Source organism: Seriola aureovittata, chromosome 24 (genome assembly GCF_021018895.1).
Source record: "Seriola aureovittata isolate HTS-2021-v1 ecotype China chromosome 24, ASM2101889v1, whole genome shotgun sequence".
NCBI classification, from domain to species: domain Eukaryota; kingdom Metazoa; phylum Chordata; class Actinopteri; order Carangiformes; family Carangidae; genus Seriola; species Seriola aureovittata.
In genome coordinates this window covers 5,752,337-5,769,056 of record NC_079387.1, presented here as the reverse complement: position 1 = coordinate 5,769,056, position 16,720 = coordinate 5,752,337, and the positions used below count along the sequence as shown (strand labels likewise).

Sequence of the window (16,720 nt, the reverse complement as noted above, 5' to 3'; positions counted from 1 at the left end):
TCATTGACTTCTTTCCCGTTGTGCATGTGTGTGTGTTTGTGTGTAGTACGGAAAGCAGCTATACGTGAACTACCAGGAAGCAATGAAGAGGACAGAGGCCGCCTACGATTGGTCATCTCTCTCTACCGCCAGCATCCGATCCGGCTCCAGCTCTGCCAGCATACCTGGTTAGCTTGTTGTTTAATCACCCACACAAAAGACACATAACACATTGTCTTTTCCATACTTTTCATGCATCATGCTGCAAAATATACAAGTTTCAGAAGACTTACTGTCGTGTGTGTGTGTATGTGTGTGTGTGTGTGTGTGTGTGTGTGTGCGCTTCCAGAGTCCCAGTCTAATCATTCAGGCCACTCAGACAGTGGTGTGGACACAGGATCCTCTCATGGCCGGTCCCAGAGTGTGGTGAGCTCCATTTTCTCTGAGGCCTGGAAGAGAGGCACCCAGATCGAGGAAAACTCCAAGGTACGTCTTCCTGTCAAACACTCTCAAAGACATGGATTTAAGAAAATATGTCACTTTACTGAGCTAACACACAATCTCTCCTGGCAGATGAGGATGGAGGCATCCAGAGGGGCTACCCTGCCGCATGCTTCCCACAGTCACCGCCATCACAGCCAGCATTCAGTCGACCACCCAGCCCTGACGCCCCCTCCCCAGCCCCAGCCCCAGCCCCAGCCTCCGCCTCAGCCTCAGCCTCCACCACAGCCCCAGCAGCAACACCCACCACAGCCCCAGCAGCAGCACCCACCACAGCCCCAGCAGCAGCACCCACCACAGCCCATGCACCCATCAGCGCACCCTCAGATACCGACCCAGCCACTGCACCAGCACCTGCCTCCCCAGCCTCAGTCTCCTCAACAGGCCCTCCAGCCACCGCCCCAGTCGCCTCAGCGCCCTCAGCAGCCGCCACAGTCTCCACAGCAACAGCGGCAGCAGCGGCAGCAACAGCAGCAGCAGCAGCAGCAGCAGCAACAGCAGCAGCAGCCGCCACCACAGACCATCAGCAGCTACAACCACATGCCCCCACAGCAGCAGCAGCAGCAGCCTGCTCCCCAACCCCCGCCTCCTCCGCCACCGCCACCTCCCCCTCCCCCACCGCCAGTTCAGATGGTGTCACACCACTCGCCGGCCCCCACCATGTACAAGTACAGCACCATCACCAGGCTGCAGAACCAGAAGGCCGCCCAGGACGCCAACCACCACAAGCTGCCCCGTCACCTCCACGCCACAGCTCAGCAAGTTCTACCCCCGACCCCGACACCACCCACAGCTTTGGTGTCCATCAAACCCAATGTCAATCACATTGCGGCAAGGACTAATGTCCCACCTCCCCCTCCGCCTCCTCCTCCCCCTCCACCATCCATGCCAACCCCTGGGTCAGCCATGGCTGTGTTGAAGCTGGGCCCTCCCAGCCCGGCCGCCCCGCCTGCCTTCATTCCTCCACCCCCAGCACCTCTATTTACTGCACAGACCAACGGAGTAGCATTCCCTCCTCCTCCTCCTCCCCCTCCACCCCCACCTGCACCAGCTCCCATGAGCCAGCCTGTTTACCCCAGCGGGCTGAAGCAGGTGCTGAAGGAAAGGTTTCCCAGCCCGCCACGGGACCTCCTGACTCCCAATGGAGACCTTGAGGAGTCCCCACCGCCGGCTCCTGCTCCACCACCCCCGCCTCCTCCACCTCCACCCCCGCCACCACCTCCTCCTCCTCCCCAGCAGTTCCCAGTGCCAGCCCAGTTTCCACCCCCGCCTGCGCCACCACCAGCGCCACCCAAAACCTTCACCCCAGGCTTTGTGCCTCATACTGCCCCCAAGCCCGTGTCGCCTGTTGCACCGTTCCCTCCTGCCCCACCTCCTGCTGCCTTAGGGGGCCCAACGCCACCACCACCGCCCCCGCCTCCACCTGCACCCTTCAAGAAGCAGTTCAGCCTCCAGGCGGGCCACACCCCCAGCCACCCCCCTCCGACTTTGCCCAAGCAACACAGCCTGTCTAAACCACCGCCCATTTCCACGGGAGCCCCTCCCACCATGTCTTTGGTGAAACAACTGGCAAGTCAGTTTCCCGGAGCTTCATCCCAGGTAGCCAATCACACAGAGAGCCCCAAAGCCCCCCTCTCCCCACCTGCAGTCAAGACCAAACCAAAATGGCAGCCAGGGGGGGGCCAGCAGTCGCAGTCTCCGGAGTTCCCTCCTCCTCCTCCAGACAGCAACGCTGGCTTCCCCGCTCCACCCCCTCCTCCGCCGCCTCCTCCAGCACCTGTTACGGGCCCGACTCCGCCCCCTCCTCCCCTCCCTCCTGGAAACCTGGGCTCCCCCATGAGGAGGTCCCCCTCTGGCTCCTTCAATTTTGGAGGCAAGAAACCTCCTCCCACCCCTCAGAGGAACTCCAGCATCAAGGACAACGCCTCAGCCTCCTATGAGGAATCCAGGAGGAACTTACTCAGTAAGTTTGCTCCGCAAGGCAACACCTCTCCTTCCTCACCATGTCCCGCCTCCTCCTCTACTGGATCCCCCTCCAAGGACCACTCAGCTGGACCCCCTGCTCCCCCAAAACCAGGCAAGCTCAACCTGTCCAACCTGCCCCTGGCACTCCAGGCCAAAGTGGGCCAGGCGAAGCAGTCCAGCGGCGACTTCCCTTCCCCACCACCTGAGTGCGCCTACTTCCCTCCTCCTCCCCCGGCCTCGGAGCTCTTTCCCCCTCCTCCTCCTCCTCCTGGCAGTGATGGCCATAGCGGCGGACCTCCGAGGGTAGCCGTGGTCAACCCCCAGCCCCAAGCTCCGCCTCCTCCGCCACCCGTCTCCCTCGTCAGCAACTCAACATGGGGAAAGAGCTCACTGAAAAAGACCCCTCCACCCACACTGGCGCGACGTAGTAACACCACCCCGGAGCCCCCTCCACTCTCGCCGCCTCCACCCACCTCCCCGAAGGGCAGCTCGGGCCAGCCCAATTTCCTGGAGGACCTCAACCGGACACTGAAGCGAAAGTCGGTGGGTCGCCAGGGTTCTCTCAACTCTGCCGGCCTCTCTGGGAAGCTGGACCCCGCAGGGACCATGGACGACATGGCGCTGCCTCCGCCGCCCCCCGAGCTGCTCGGGGACCAAGGAAAGCAAAGCAACGGAGGAAACGGTGGCTACATGTCCGGAAACATCTCAGGCTATGCAACACTACGACGAGGACCCCCACCTGCACCACCCAAACGGGGGGACACCACCAAACTTACTTGAGAGTGTCGAACTTGGAGATCAGGACGCGACGAAGATGGATGAAAAAAGACAATGAAAGAATATATGGACGTGAACTGGGAGCGAGTTCCTGGACTCCTTCTGTCCTCTTCACAACAATAAATAGATGACTGTGTATATACGAAAACCCAAACCAGACCGTGGTCAATTAGTGTTTGCTAATTATTGCATTTTTTTCCTTTTTTTTGAACACGCTTGGCATTCTGGGTCAGTGGGGTTTACAATAGTGGGACAATTAAGACTGGAGCAGGTAAGTTTGAGGTCGTAGAAAAGAACATTTCTGCGATTCTCTAAACTCTCTGGAACATATTGTATCGCCCGGTATGGTAAACCCCACCCATCCTGGTGCACCAAGCAGATTCAAATAAACACTAATAAGAATTGTGCAAATATTACTGGATCCAGGTCTGAGCCAAACCATGTATCTGCTTCTTTGCCATAAGTTTGTGCCACGTACTGGAGACAAAAGAAAAAAAAAAACCCAACAAAACAACAACAACAACAACAACAAAAAAAACCATGGAAACAAAAACACATCAGGATCTTTCTGCTTTGATACTGCATGGACCTCATGTAACAACAAGCTGTAAAACACGAAGCTGTTCTAGCGTGTGTGCATGTGCAAGAGAGAGAGAGAGACACTGAGACTGAATATGCATACATGCATCGCGTGCATGCATGTATGTGTGACTACATGGCGGCGAAGTAGTTAAGCATTAGGAAAGGCCTTTGTGGAGCGGTTTGCTTTTATATGAAATTATTTAATGATTGATAAATGGAAGGATTTTTTTTACAAGTCTGTCTTTTAAATAGCTGGTCAACTAAAAGTCTAGAGAGGATCAAAACAGTAGGGCACAATGGAATGTATATGGAAGGCGTATTTAAGACACAATGAATCACACACACATGAAGGTAATGATTCAGTAGTACAACGACTACAGCTAAAACTTAAAAAAAAAAAAAAAAAAATGTGTTGTCTCAAACATTTCTAGACTGTTTCACCACTTGGCAAATGCAAATCAGAAGGAAGCCTTATTCCCAAAGTCTTGCACAGAGGTCAAAGCGGAGAGGAGATTTCTTCCAAAAGGCTCAGCAGAGTCTGGACTGTGCAACTGGAGTAAAACTATGCTTTTTTTTTTGTTTTTAATTTAATGCAAACTTATAATGGACTTGTGTAAACGGAGAGGGAGGCCTGTGGTGGTGTATCTTCGTGGACTGTGTGAGTTCCCTGTGCGTTGGCTTGATTTTATTTTATTTTATTTAGATTTTTTGGACCTTTTTATCCTTCAGTTTGTATCTGTACAGTTGCAGCTGCTAACCCCCGTTACCGTTGGTTCCCCCCGCCGCCGTCGCCTTCTTAAATCACACGGTGTCACGATCCGGGAAGTAGTAAGAAGTACGGATTGGATTTCGGCCCGGTGAAGTGTGCTCATCCCGTTGAAAAAGACACATTCGTCTGGTTAATGTACAGCGCATTAAATCATGTAGTCAATAACAGAAATCATCTGAGTGGCATTAGACTGAATGTTGCTTTCAACTTTGTGTGTCTGTCGTATCTTGTTTCTTCATGGTGCCATTACTGCTTCAGCCCTCAGTGCACGGGGACTGAGGTTATCTCTTGGTTTTTGTATCTAGAGAGCGGATCATGAAGGGTTTTAATTCCTATGGCTGCAATGCCTTCATTTTTAGGGTGCTAGCGCTTCAAGGAGCTCAAATCTCAACATGTTCCTCGTGTGCCGGGATGATCATATCATGAATATTTCACACCGTTTTAAACTGGTTTTCAATTGGCTTTAGTGTGGGAAACGCTTGCTGTGGAGAAGGAGCTCAGAGGAGTGATTATATCCATGGTGGATTCCTCCAGCCACAGCCGTGTGATTGCCACATGAAGGCAGTTGTACCATTTCCTATAACTGAGTATCATCATCCGTAACAAGATTGTTTGCTACAGTACAGTATGTAAGTTATTGGTGTGCTGATGTGAACATATGGGGCCAAAAATTAAATAGAACTGAAATGAAGAAAAATGGTTACAGATGGAGTAAACGTGTCCTCTTGCATATAAACTGCAAATCACAATATAAATGTTGAAACCAGACGTCAACGTGTCTCAAGAGTCGTCATTTGTTCCGTTTATACTGGGAATTTACCTCAGCACCGTCATCATCACAGTTCAGGTGCAGAGAGGTTGAAATGGGAACAGTCATTGTTTGATCAGTGGATCTCACACACCCTCTAGTGGTTTTATTCTGCTCTACACTTTATCATTTGTAGCATAGAGGAACAGCCTTTTATAATCAAATAGAAAAGGTTAAATTTTCTGATTTATTGAAATATAAAGATATGTCTTTCTTATATGGTTCACCGATCACTGACCAAATACATATCGGGGGGGAAAAAAATAGGACACAAACCATAATATGCAAATATCATTTTTAATAATTCAAGTTTGTTTTCTGATCCGCACCAAAATGTTTCCAGAGCAAGCCGAGCCTTCACACCAGGAAGTTGCTGAAAGCGTCTCCCCTGGGCTTCACGTCCGCCGTCTGGCTGCTGTGGAGGGAGCGACCAGACTGGGCAGGCGGAGGCGGGGAAGGTGCGGAAGGAGCCGGGACTGTTGAAAACATACCCGTGCTCTGGTCAGTTACGTGCGCTGAACATCACACTGGTGAATGTACAGAGAGATACTGAAGGTCAGCTCCATGAATATTTGAAAACCAGTATCATAATCTTTATTTTTCAAGTCCTAGTTTAGATGTTTACATGTCGGTAACCATCACGAGTTTAAAAAATACTAGTTAATACTTACCTCTGTTTGTCAATGGGATAATGAAGTGTTGTCTCCCTCTTGAGAACATCTGTGGAATCAGGACATCCATTATATTGTTGCTCAGACTGATTGGAAATCTCAGCTTTTCTTATTTGTTTTATGAACCTTATCAAATATGGAAAAATGTGCTTTGGGAAAATAGAAGTTTTATTTTCCACCAGGATCCTCCCCCCCTCCCCCCCTCCCTCCTTAGCCCACCTCTTCGCTGGACTCTGAGCTGGAGCTGCCGTCACGGCCGCATCTGGCCGACACCACCTGGGTCGAGGTCGCAGAAATCCTCACCCGGCTGGAGCAGGAGAGGGTGTTCTGTGCAAAGCAAATATCTCATTTAAGCGTTTTGTTGTGGCTGCTTTTAGCTTCAGACTGATCGCGTGTCACCGTCCCAGGGCATCAGGGCAGAACAGACTTGATAAGCAAATTCTGTCCTTGTGCGTTCATGCCAATGCAAACAATCAGTCCAACCTAGATACCAGGCCTTCACGGTGAAAGGTTTCACATGCAACACTACATACCAGCCTTTAACTGATCATCTGTAGGTTGGTGCAGAGCATTAAAGGGCTACACACATGTTTTTATATCGTCACCTTCCTAAAATAATGGCCTAAGTCATGTTTTGACAAAAATGTTTTTTTTGCCTAAATCACCCCCTCATGATGCTGGCCACCTCTGGTAAAATCGCCTGAATCCTCAGTTGAGGGGAACATGCAATTCTACCCCCGGTTGTATAATGGCCTATGTCAAAAGTGTGACTCTTTTGTTGAGTTTTTTGTGTTTCCTGAAAAACCTGAAAAAATGACTTAGGCCATTATTTTAAGAGGGTGTCGATATGTTTCAGTCCAGTGGTTTGCAGCCTTTTCTGTTAAACCCTTAAAACAAAAGGTCTAATTGCGTCTGGTTCCATGTGTCGACTGGTTGTGAGGAATTTCTATTTCTTTATTTAATTTCTAGAGGCCTGAAAAGGGAAAACGATGAAGTAATTCAGAAAAAAAAGGCAGGATCAGGATCTGGAGCCTGAGGTGGGGAACCAGTATTTTAGTCCATAAATTTCAGGGGTTATTAATGTCACTTTGGGTGAGGGCACTACTTTCTAAGCTTTTTGTTCTTCTATTGAAAATGCAACCACATGGCACCAGACTCAAATAAACAATAGTAATATTTTAATTAGGTCTTTTGACCCCAGATGACATTAAACATCTCACCACAAAGAAGCCGGGTCTGAAGGCACACGTCTGCGGGTCGCTCCCAGAGGCCTTCCCACACTCGGTCTCTTTAATGCCAAACGCCATCATCAGGTCAACGGTGTTCAGGCCCACGGGAATAACCTGTCATACATGTGATATTTGTCAGAATCCCACAAATGTGAAATACCTGATGCTACCAAGTCAAACCACCATCCAGCACATGGATTCCAACCTGGAAGAATTAAAGATTAAAGAATAGTGTGTGCTGACTCACCCTTGTGACGGAGCCTCGGGTCACCCTGTAAAGGTTGTTGATGGCATACACAGAGTTGACCTCAGCCAGAGCTGCTTCGAGACCTCTGGTTGCCATGGACTCCAGCTCTGAGTTTGGCAGCGGGGCACCTGCGGGAACGTGGATGTGACAAACTGACTGTAGTTACTATATCAACTTTTCAAATGATGAGCACAGAAAGCCACTCACCTGAGCATCCCAGAAGCTGCAGCAGGGCCAAGAGACAGATGTACGACTTCATCCTGACTAGCACCAAAGTATCACGACGCTTCATCTACCTTCCCTCTAAATAGCTCAACGTTTGTCCTCAAACCTCCACGCGCCGCCTCTCGCCCTCCATAACCCCTCCAATGTTGTCTGTTCGGCTTCCTTCACGTAATATCTCTTACTTAACCTTTGCTCAGCACTATTGATCCCAGGGCAACGAGCCAAATTAAATGACTATGATAAGCAATCAGATTCCCATTCAGATCCTCCACTTGACAAACTTTCTTCTTTCTTCTCAGATTCTTGGGCTCTTACAGGAACCCACCATTTTCAGTTTGAGTTTGGGACTTGATGACACATACACATACTCCCATGCATAGATCAGGACATCTGAATCAGAATCTGATGCAAGTTGGCGGTTTGTTTTTGTTTACTGCTCAGCACATCCGTTCAAACTTCACCCACAGTCACGCTGACGCAGATTTCAACCCAACCCCCCCCACTAAATAAATAGAACAGAACCTAAAAATCTTTGACTGTTGTTTATGTAGTCCTGAACATTTAATGGTACTGAGGTTTACAGGGGCTTTAATATGTGACTTTTATTGATTGGTTCAACTCAGTTCAGTCAGCGGCTTTTTAAAGCACTATAGGCCATTAAAAAATAGTATTTAAATTAGTTTAATATGCGTACAGGGAGCACAGCTGTAAATCAATACAGAAAATGATTCACCAACAAAAAGAAAAGGACACTTCTATACGACTGAGGTCACATGGGGCCTCCATTACTGCAACCCAATTGTCAATAAAAGGCTTAAGGCTAATACTGTATATCAAATAACCATTCCGTTTCTTTTTAACAGGCTTAAATAGTTACAGAGGAGTTACTGATTATGTGGGTGGAGTAAATGATCTGTAATTTACAGCTAAATTTAGACAGTTTGGTGTTGTTATGAATATATGCAGTCAGATTTTAATGCCTCTATTCTGTTGGTGAACCAGGGCAGTAGCAGTTGCAGCTCTCAGCATTATTTAAAAAATAAAATAAAAATACACAAGCAGAAAGTTATTGGTCAGTTTCAAACAGCACAAATATTACCGAGTGAAATCTTAATATCACCTCTAAAACAACCAGTCGTACATGAAGCAATAAAAATGAGAGAAATGTTTTTCCACCATGAAGCTGTTTTGTTCTTTGTCCCAGTTCAGCTGATCTCTTTTTTTGGGTTCTCCTTCCTTCGGACGGATCACTGACCTCTCTCTTGTCACAGCTCGTTTCAACATCAGGCCCATTTTAATCATTTGCCAAATCAAACGGGGCAGAATACAAAACGTTCTTGGGTGTATCTTTTCATCCCTCTGAGTCAGATCGCAGTTTATTTACAAGCACAGTGATAGATTCCAACGGTTACATGAATACAGCAACCATCTACTCCCATTATATGTTTATTACATTCATCATCAATATCAAAAATAGTTCACATTTTGGGAATGTAGAGATTTATAGCTCTTGTAAACAATTTTTAATTCGATTATATTTTTCATAACACCATTTAATCACCATATTAAATAATATACTCTTTTTATAATCTCTTTAACAAAAAGAACTACTGACAAAGGAATTACTTCCGTAAAAAATACACCAAGAGCTATAACACATGTCACAGGATAATCAAGTATACACAAAACAATTTCCGAGTATACCAAAGCTGGATGATTTGTAGTCATCTTAAAAATATTTTTTTTTGATACATGGCCTTACATAGACTTGTTTGTGGTAACAATCTATTTTTGGGAGTTGTGAGCTTTTAGTTTTTCTGAATCTGATGCATGCTGCCTCCTTTCTGCTTTTAGGACAAACCCTGATACTCTCTGCTTTGATTGGTGAGCCAACAAACGTGTTCACAGTCTCAGCATGTGTGGGCCACTTCAAGCAGCTCTCTGTGTGAGCATATGTTTCATCTCTTCATCAATTCTGATTTTGTCAGCGGTCCTACAGTGGAAATGTGCATCAAAGTAAACTACACACAAACACATAAAGATACGAGCCGTCTTCTCATCGTTCCAGAGTTCCCATCAGAGGCTCCATGGCAGCGAGGAAGCAGGCCTCAAACTCCTGATCTGAGAAGCGAGCCACCGACTGACGGGCGTTGCGTCTGAGCTGCAGCCGGCTGGCGGAGGGCAGAGCCAGGATCCTCTGTATCTCCTCTGCGTAACTGTCTTCGTCATCAGCCAGGAAGCCTGTCTGGCCCCCCTCGAAAGGAACCACGATGTCCAGCTTGGGGCCGCCGGACTTGTGAGCCAGAATGACCTTCCCTGCTGCCATACACTCCACAACACCTAGAGGGGAAATACAAGAATGAAGATGCACTTTTTTTTCCCATCTAAAAATGAAATTTTACTAAGAAAGTCTAAACATAATCTCTGTTAGATAAATTACCTATTCCAAAGTGTTCGTTCCACATGGTGTGCAGTCCGATGGTGGCTTCCCCCATCTCTCTCTTCAGCTCCTCAAAGGGTACGTTCAGTTTAAACTCCACCTTGTCAGCTACACCAAGCTCCTGGCACAGCCCCCTCAACATGAGCACCCTATCCTCATCCTCCTGGTTCCTGCATCCACCAACCAGAACCAGCTTCAGCGCCTCCCTGCCGCCGGCACCCGTCCTCCTCTTGTCCAAAACCTTCTTGAAAGCTCTGATCTGCAGCCGGTGGTCCTTCTCAGGCCTGAACTGCCCGATGGAAACGATGGAGTGGCACTTCCTGTCCCCGTCGTCTTCCAGCGGGATATCCAGGAAGGCGCTGACGTCGCAGGGCGGGTAGACCACACTGGTGCGGTTGGGAGCGCGCCACAGTGACAGGATGTGATCGAGGGTCCAGGAGGAGTTGACCATGATGAGGTCGCTGCAGGAGCCGGCCATGCCGTAGAGCAGGGCGAACAGGCAGTAGTAGACCACCTTGAAGGCACTCAGGAACAGATTGTTGGAGATGTAGTCTGGGTTGTTGAACCTGAAACATTAACAGTTTATAACTTTACCAGTCATGTAATTCAAAGGGAGAAGGAACGGCCTGTGCAGGAGGGGCTGCAGTTACTTCTGGTCACCAGTAGAGGACAATACAGGCCCTTTTTTACTGGCCATTTCATTATATGCATAAAAGAAAATGCAATATAGTGTAGTATTTGGAGAAATGCTTATGATATGACTGTATGAATTAATCTGACTTTAAAAATAAAACAAAATAGCACATAACAGTCTTAAAATAAGCCTGTTTGAGCAACCATTATGAGATGTTTGTTTCGGAAAGACAAACTGATTACCTGGGGTTCCTCTCTCTCACTACAGAGAGCATGTCAGTGCTGATGGTGGGATAGTGAACATAGCTCCCCACGCTACAGCCTCCAAAGTAACGGAACAAGGGCAGAGTGAAGGCGTAGCCCATGGAGTCGATATAAAGGTCTGGGACAAACTCCGTCAGCGCCTCCCATCCCAGAAAAATGGAGCCCACACTCTGTCCAAGCAGGGTGAAGTGAGGAAACAGGCCGGGCTCCACAAGCAGCCGGTGCCTCAGGAACACAAAGTGAACCGGCCGGGGGAGCACGATGTTGAAGCGACGTCGCGCTCCCTCCAGAATCTGCTGGCCCGTCACACCCAGGTCCCCTGTGTACACCACAAAGTTGATGTCTGCATACCTGTGCAGATGTGGTTTATGTTAAAGCAAGATTTCACATAAACACAAGGTATTTTAATGTCTGTACTCTCACTCTCCACTCAGTTCTGATTTTGTTTCTTTTCCAGCTAGTTCACTCTTTCCATTTAGCTGCTTATAATGGTGTCAAAAAGGAAACTTCTATCTTTTATTACAGAGACACAGATTTAACTACAAACATCGATTTACTGAATCTTCAAATGTTTCAGTAAATCAATGATTAGTAAGCACACCAAACTTTAAGCTAAAAAACAAAATCACCTGTTCTGCAGTGCCCTAATGGCACACCAGAGCACCCTCTCTCCCCCACCACCGGCATTACAGTAGGGGTGAAAGAAGGCCACCGTGGGACGGCCGTCTCTCGCCCGCCTCGCATTCCTGTTGCTCTGCAGCCAAAAACGCACCGCCAGCACCAGCAGGACAAGGACAGTGATCAGCAGCACACACAGGAAGACCAGGGGCAGGAGCAACTTCCACATTAACCTGAAACACAGAAACACAACACAATGAGTTCTGGGTAACAGTAAATCAGCAAACAAACTTTATTTATATTGCACTTTTGAAAACAGAGGTTTAAAGTTCCTTACAGGATGAAGAAAATAAAAGATTGTAAATTAAGAGAAAGCCTAAGAAAACAAATGGATGCTTTTCAAAGATGTGGACTGGTTTGGATTCTCTGAGACTTTGCAGAAGGCTGATCCAGAGTCAGATTAAAGCTTCTATTTAGAAATACTCTTTATGGTAAATTATTACAAACATTACAGCAAATGCTTTAGTGTAACCAAGCTGTAGTGGTGTTATAAGGATACTGTAGTGACACAGATGTGTATAACGCAAGACAATGAAGCTTTAGCTAAATGCTAAGAGTTTGGTTTTCATAGTCATGTTATTATAACAAACAAGAAAACCTATTTTATTTACCTAAAGACTGAAACCAAGGTAGCTAAATAACATGAAATATTGTCAATAATTTACCGGTATTGTTGCTAAGCTACCACCAGAGCAGCAGCCAACATACAGTAAAATGAAACAAGCTATCTACGCTTTCAACATTAACAATTAAGACTTTTTCCATTCGTTTAAATACTTTGTTAGTTAAAATAAATTAAAATAATTACCTTGTTAATTCACACAAACAGTGGACCAGTTGATCGTGGCCCGACATCTTGACCAAAGAAATCTAACAACACATCACCTTTCAACTTGTCTCTTTCCTCCTCGGTGTTTTCCTGCCGTTATTTATACTTGTCTGGCGCCACCCAGCGGCGAGGAGGTCTAACTGCAGCGCCCTCTCCAGCTTTTATTGATGAGGAGTCCAATTGAAGTTAGGCTACATTTATTCAGACATTTGTAAGTTATACAAATAGCATAAGTGTATATAATAATATGTAATGTATAATATGTACTAACCTGCTCCCTCTTGGCCATGTTGGCTGATCTATGCCCTCGTCTTTCAAAAAAAGTAAAGTTTAACTTCTAAATAAACACTGTGGCAATCAATATCGTCTCCCTACCCCCAAGGTTTTGAACAAACCTTTGTCATTTCCAGTATAGTTCCTGACATCATGACGGCTCTTTTGATTTTGTTTATTTTAATGAATCTGGACAAAGGATACTGCACAGAAACACGGTAAGTTGACTGTGATTTATTTATTCTTTTGGATAGTATTTACTATCTCTGAACTGTTTTCCACAAAGAAAATGGGTTATGACACACTTATGTAAACACATACCCTTATGCCACATATGTTCTGGTGGCTCGACACGCATGTAAACTCTATAGGTCAATTCATTTGTTATTACTGACACAATTTTAACTATAATCGGGGATAATTATACACCTCAAATTTCTGTTAGGTGAAAACATTGTGACATATTTGTTTATTGATTGGCCCACAGAGGTCTCCATCATTCATGGGGTGGGGGGGTGGGGGTGGGTGGGGGGGCAATTTATTTAACTGATGTCTTGTTTCCTTTTTGCACAGAGACCAAGTTCTATCAATCACCCCAAAAACCCAGGAGCAGGTGGACATCTTGAAGAATGTGTCCACTCAATATGAAGTAAAAAAATAAAAAATTCACTTTTTTAACCAGTGATTGTTTTCCTCTGATTTTATTCCCTCCTTTAAATCATTATGCTGCATGTTTTCCTCACAGACAGCCTTATGGCAGCCTGTTTCACATCATTACATCACGGAAGAGACACAAGTCCACCTGTTTGTTCCTGCAAATAGCTCAGAGACCGTCCAGGATGTGCTACAGAAACACAGCATGACTCATGAGTATGTGACTGAAAACACTCACTCACCGAGGATTACATGTGTCATCGCAGCTGTGCAAACTGTTCACAGGTCTTGTTATTGGCTTCTGTGATTATTATAGGGTTTTGCTGGACAACGCCAATGAGTTGATTGAGATGCAGACGAAAAACGACTCCACAGACCCACGGAGCAGCTCAACTTTCTACGAGCGATATCACAGTCTGGAGGATGTATGTTTTTCATCTTTACCTGTCAACAAATTGAACATTTTAAGCTTCTCAAACAGGGTGTACTACAAGACTACTGGATTGCATTGCACTGAAATGTGTAGATGTACATTACAGTTTACATACACACATGCTGCCTCCATTGTAGATCTATTATTGGATAAACAGGACCACACAGGACAACCCCGGCACGGTCAAAGCCATTCTCATTGGCTCCTCATATGAAAAGCGACCACTGTATGTTCTAAAGGTACAGAACAAACTGTATTGATGATAAAGATGATTGTTTTTACACTAGCACTTTAAATTAAGTCTCAGATTGAATGTTTGACCTCTCTCTCTTCCTCAGTTGTCTCTAAATAACAGACCAAATAAGAAAGCAATATGGATTGACTGTGGGATCCACGCCAGGGAGTGGATTTCTCCTGCTTTCTGCTTATGGTTTGTACAATACGTGAGTACATTTGGTCTAGGGTCTATGGTAGTTTGGGATTTTCATATAACTTCGTGTTCATTTTCCATCAGATCCGTTTCACTAAAATCACCTTCTCTCACAGTCTTTGTCATTTTACAAGCAAAACCAAGATATTACTAACATACTGGACAACATGGATGTCTACGTCCTGCCTGTTATGAACCCTGATGGGTACAAGTTCACGTGGACAACAGTAAGAACACATGAAACGGATGTGATATATTGTCAAGTGCTGGAGCAGTTACAAAAGAAGCTATTTCAATTGGAGTCATGCTTTTTTTTTTTCCAGAACAGGATGTGGAGGAAGAACCGCTCCGGCAGCAGGAGCAGCACTTGCATTGGAGTCGACCTCAACAGAAACTTTGATGCCAACTGGTGCAGTAAGTCTTCCTCTCACATTTAAGTAATCCCCCAACATAAGGCATTCAACTCAGAAATTTAAGATTCTTCACTTTTATCAAAAGTCAGCTGACAATCACAACAAATCTGGAGCCACCACGACCCAAAATCATATCTTCAGGTTCTTCCATCTTTATTATCTTATTCTATTTCATTATGTGGCCAGTATTTTTGAAGAGGTTTCCTCTGTTTGGCATTTTACTAACTAAAATTACTAACTACCACAGAGTCTTTTAAATATAGAAATGTTCCCACACACCTGAACACATTGAACTCAGCTCATTGCTGGGTTTATTGTTTGATCATATATTGGTAGTAATGTGTTAATGTTCTTCCCAGCGGAGGGAGCCTCTTGTGAGCCCTGCTCTGAGATCTACTGTGGTGCGTTCCCCGAGTCGGAGCCAGAGTCACAGGCCGTGGCCGACTTCCTACGTAGGAACAAGAACTCGGTTCAGCTCTACCTCACCATCCACTCCTACTCTCAGATGCTGCTCTTCCCATACTCCTGCTCTTTGGATGAAGCAGAGAACCACAATGACCTGGTGAGTGGTCTGGACTGATCAATCAAATGATCAATTTATCCATCAGTAATATGAGTTTTGGGACACGTGGGAGTGTTTTATAGTTATATCTTACATGTTTCATGGACTGTGGTTCAGTTGTGGGATCCTGAAGTTCAGAGCTATTTTGTGGAAATGCTGGGTATTTCAGTAACCAGTTGCAGAGTATTTGTGGACTTTATGCTGCATGATATCTGTGGGGTACTGAAGTGTGTCATGTCAAATAAGGCAATGGTTTGAGTAAATGTGCTTTTCTGGTTCTTACAAGCTTGAGATGGTCCAAGAAGCTGCCCAGAGAATCCGAAGATATTATAGGAACACCTATAAATATGGTGCTGGAGCAAAGACAATATGTAAGTGGGGCTTATTTTCCAAGCTTGGGTGGTCCAATTACTCTCAAAGTACATGATTGCCATTGTCTTTTCTCCAGACCTGGCTCCCGGTGGTTCTGATGACTGGGCATATAACCTTGGCATCAAATACGCCTTCACATTTGAGCTCCAGGACCGCGGGCGTTATGGGTTCCTCCTGCCGCCATCTTTAATTTCCAGGGCCTGCAATGAAGCTCTGCTTGCTGTGAAGACCATTGCTCTCAAGGTTATAGAGAAAACGCAAGCTCCAACACGTTCTCCTCGAACTGCCTAAGCAGTCACACCTGCAGTAAAAGGTTGAGGGTTCAAGATTTTGAGCCATTTTTGTGAATGAAGCCTATACAGTTTTTGTAGTATAGGCCCTATCCTGTAAAGATCAGCGAGCCTGTAAGAGCTACAATCACAGTACACAGTGTTAGGAATATTCTGACTGTTATTCATGGTGTTTTTTTGCTATAAGGAGATATTTTTGTAGCATTCCTCTAATATATATATTATGAGATTCTTTGCAAGAGTGTTTGCATATACCATGAACATATGCATATAAATGGAGCAGAGAATTGGCTGCATTTTATTCATCAAGAAGAAATTGTGGATATAAAAACTGTAAAACAAAAAAAGAATAAACTGATTGAAATTATGGATAAATTGCCAGTATCTTTCTTCTGTTTACTATTACATGCTTAGTCTATTTCGTATTGATGTGCCATACTTAGGTAAAAGGTAAAAAATAAGAATAAATATAAACATAAAAATTGCTGTGTGAATGTTTTTTAACGTCCATGTACAAACATAAGCTGGACAGAAACATTGTGTAATTGCATAATTTTAATTTGTAGGGGTTTCCAGGAAGCAGCGGCACTCAATTAGATCTGTCCATGTCTATGATATCTACCTTGTAGAGTGGATTTCTTATGAAGCTTCCCAAAAATAATCAATTGTCAGAATAATTGTTATTATAATGAGTAT

General features: G+C 45.6%; 4 protein-coding genes across 8 annotated transcripts in view; 2 read left to right on the top strand and 2 right to left on the bottom strand.

Moving 5' to 3' along the window:
• Window positions 1–5,341, top strand: part of raph1b (Ras association (RalGDS/AF-6) and pleckstrin homology domains 1b) — a 39,151-nt gene extending 33,810 nt beyond the window's left edge. For all 3 annotated transcript variants that reach the window (XM_056370121.1, XM_056370120.1, XM_056370119.1), the window contains 3 exons: window positions 47–167; window positions 329–465; window positions 553–5,341. In XM_056370121.1, coding sequence (XP_056226096.1) covers window positions 47–167; window positions 329–465; window positions 553–3,225 — 2,931 coding nt within the window. In that variant the 3' untranslated portion in view covers window positions 3,226–5,341. The remainder of the gene's footprint in view (window positions 1–46; window positions 168–328; window positions 466–552) is intronic.
• A 323-nt stretch (window positions 5,342–5,664) lies between these two features.
• On the bottom strand, window positions 5,665–7,893 carry spp2 (secreted phosphoprotein 2). 2 transcript variants are annotated; one of them, XM_056370126.1, is made up of 6 exons: window positions 7,736–7,893; window positions 7,529–7,656; window positions 7,273–7,395; window positions 6,272–6,379; window positions 6,053–6,101; window positions 5,665–5,857 (listed from the first exon to the last, which is right to left on the bottom strand). In XM_056370126.1, the coding sequence occupies exons 1-6, from the start codon at window positions 7,818–7,820 to the stop codon at window positions 5,739–5,741; spliced, it is 612 nt and encodes a 203-aa protein (XP_056226101.1). In that variant the 5' UTR covers window positions 7,821–7,893; the 3' UTR covers window positions 5,665–5,738. The 2 variants fall into 2 exon arrangements, with proteins under 2 accessions (XP_056226101.1, XP_056226102.1); XM_056370127.1 differs by having other exon boundaries at window positions 5,665–5,908; window positions 7,736–7,892.
• A 525-nt stretch (window positions 7,894–8,418) lies between these two features.
• On the bottom strand, window positions 8,419–12,800 carry alg11 (ALG11 alpha-1,2-mannosyltransferase). 2 transcript variants are annotated; one of them, XM_056370124.1, is made up of 5 exons: window positions 12,654–12,800; window positions 11,720–11,941; window positions 11,070–11,441; window positions 10,194–10,759; window positions 8,419–10,093 (listed from the first exon to the last, which is right to left on the bottom strand). In XM_056370124.1, the coding sequence occupies exons 2-5, from the start codon at window positions 11,935–11,937 to the stop codon at window positions 9,810–9,812; spliced, it is 1,440 nt and encodes a 479-aa protein (XP_056226099.1). In that variant the 5' UTR covers window positions 11,938–11,941; window positions 12,654–12,800; the 3' UTR covers window positions 8,419–9,809. The 2 variants fall into 2 exon arrangements, with proteins under 2 accessions (XP_056226099.1, XP_056226098.1); XM_056370123.1 differs by having other exon boundaries at window positions 12,577–12,665.
• A 165-nt stretch (window positions 12,801–12,965) lies between these two features.
• Window positions 12,966–16,391, top strand: cpb2 (carboxypeptidase B2 (plasma)). Its single transcript, XM_056370125.1, has 11 exons — window positions 12,966–13,088; window positions 13,444–13,519; window positions 13,616–13,740; window positions 13,841–13,949; window positions 14,095–14,196; window positions 14,296–14,400; window positions 14,504–14,614; window positions 14,711–14,801; window positions 15,160–15,362; window positions 15,649–15,733; window positions 15,811–16,391. Exons 1-11 carry the CDS (start codon window positions 13,024–13,026, stop codon window positions 16,023–16,025), a joined length of 1,287 nt encoding a protein of 428 aa, XP_056226100.1. The 5' UTR covers window positions 12,966–13,023; the 3' UTR covers window positions 16,026–16,391.
• Window positions 16,392–16,720: the final 329 nt, after the last annotated feature.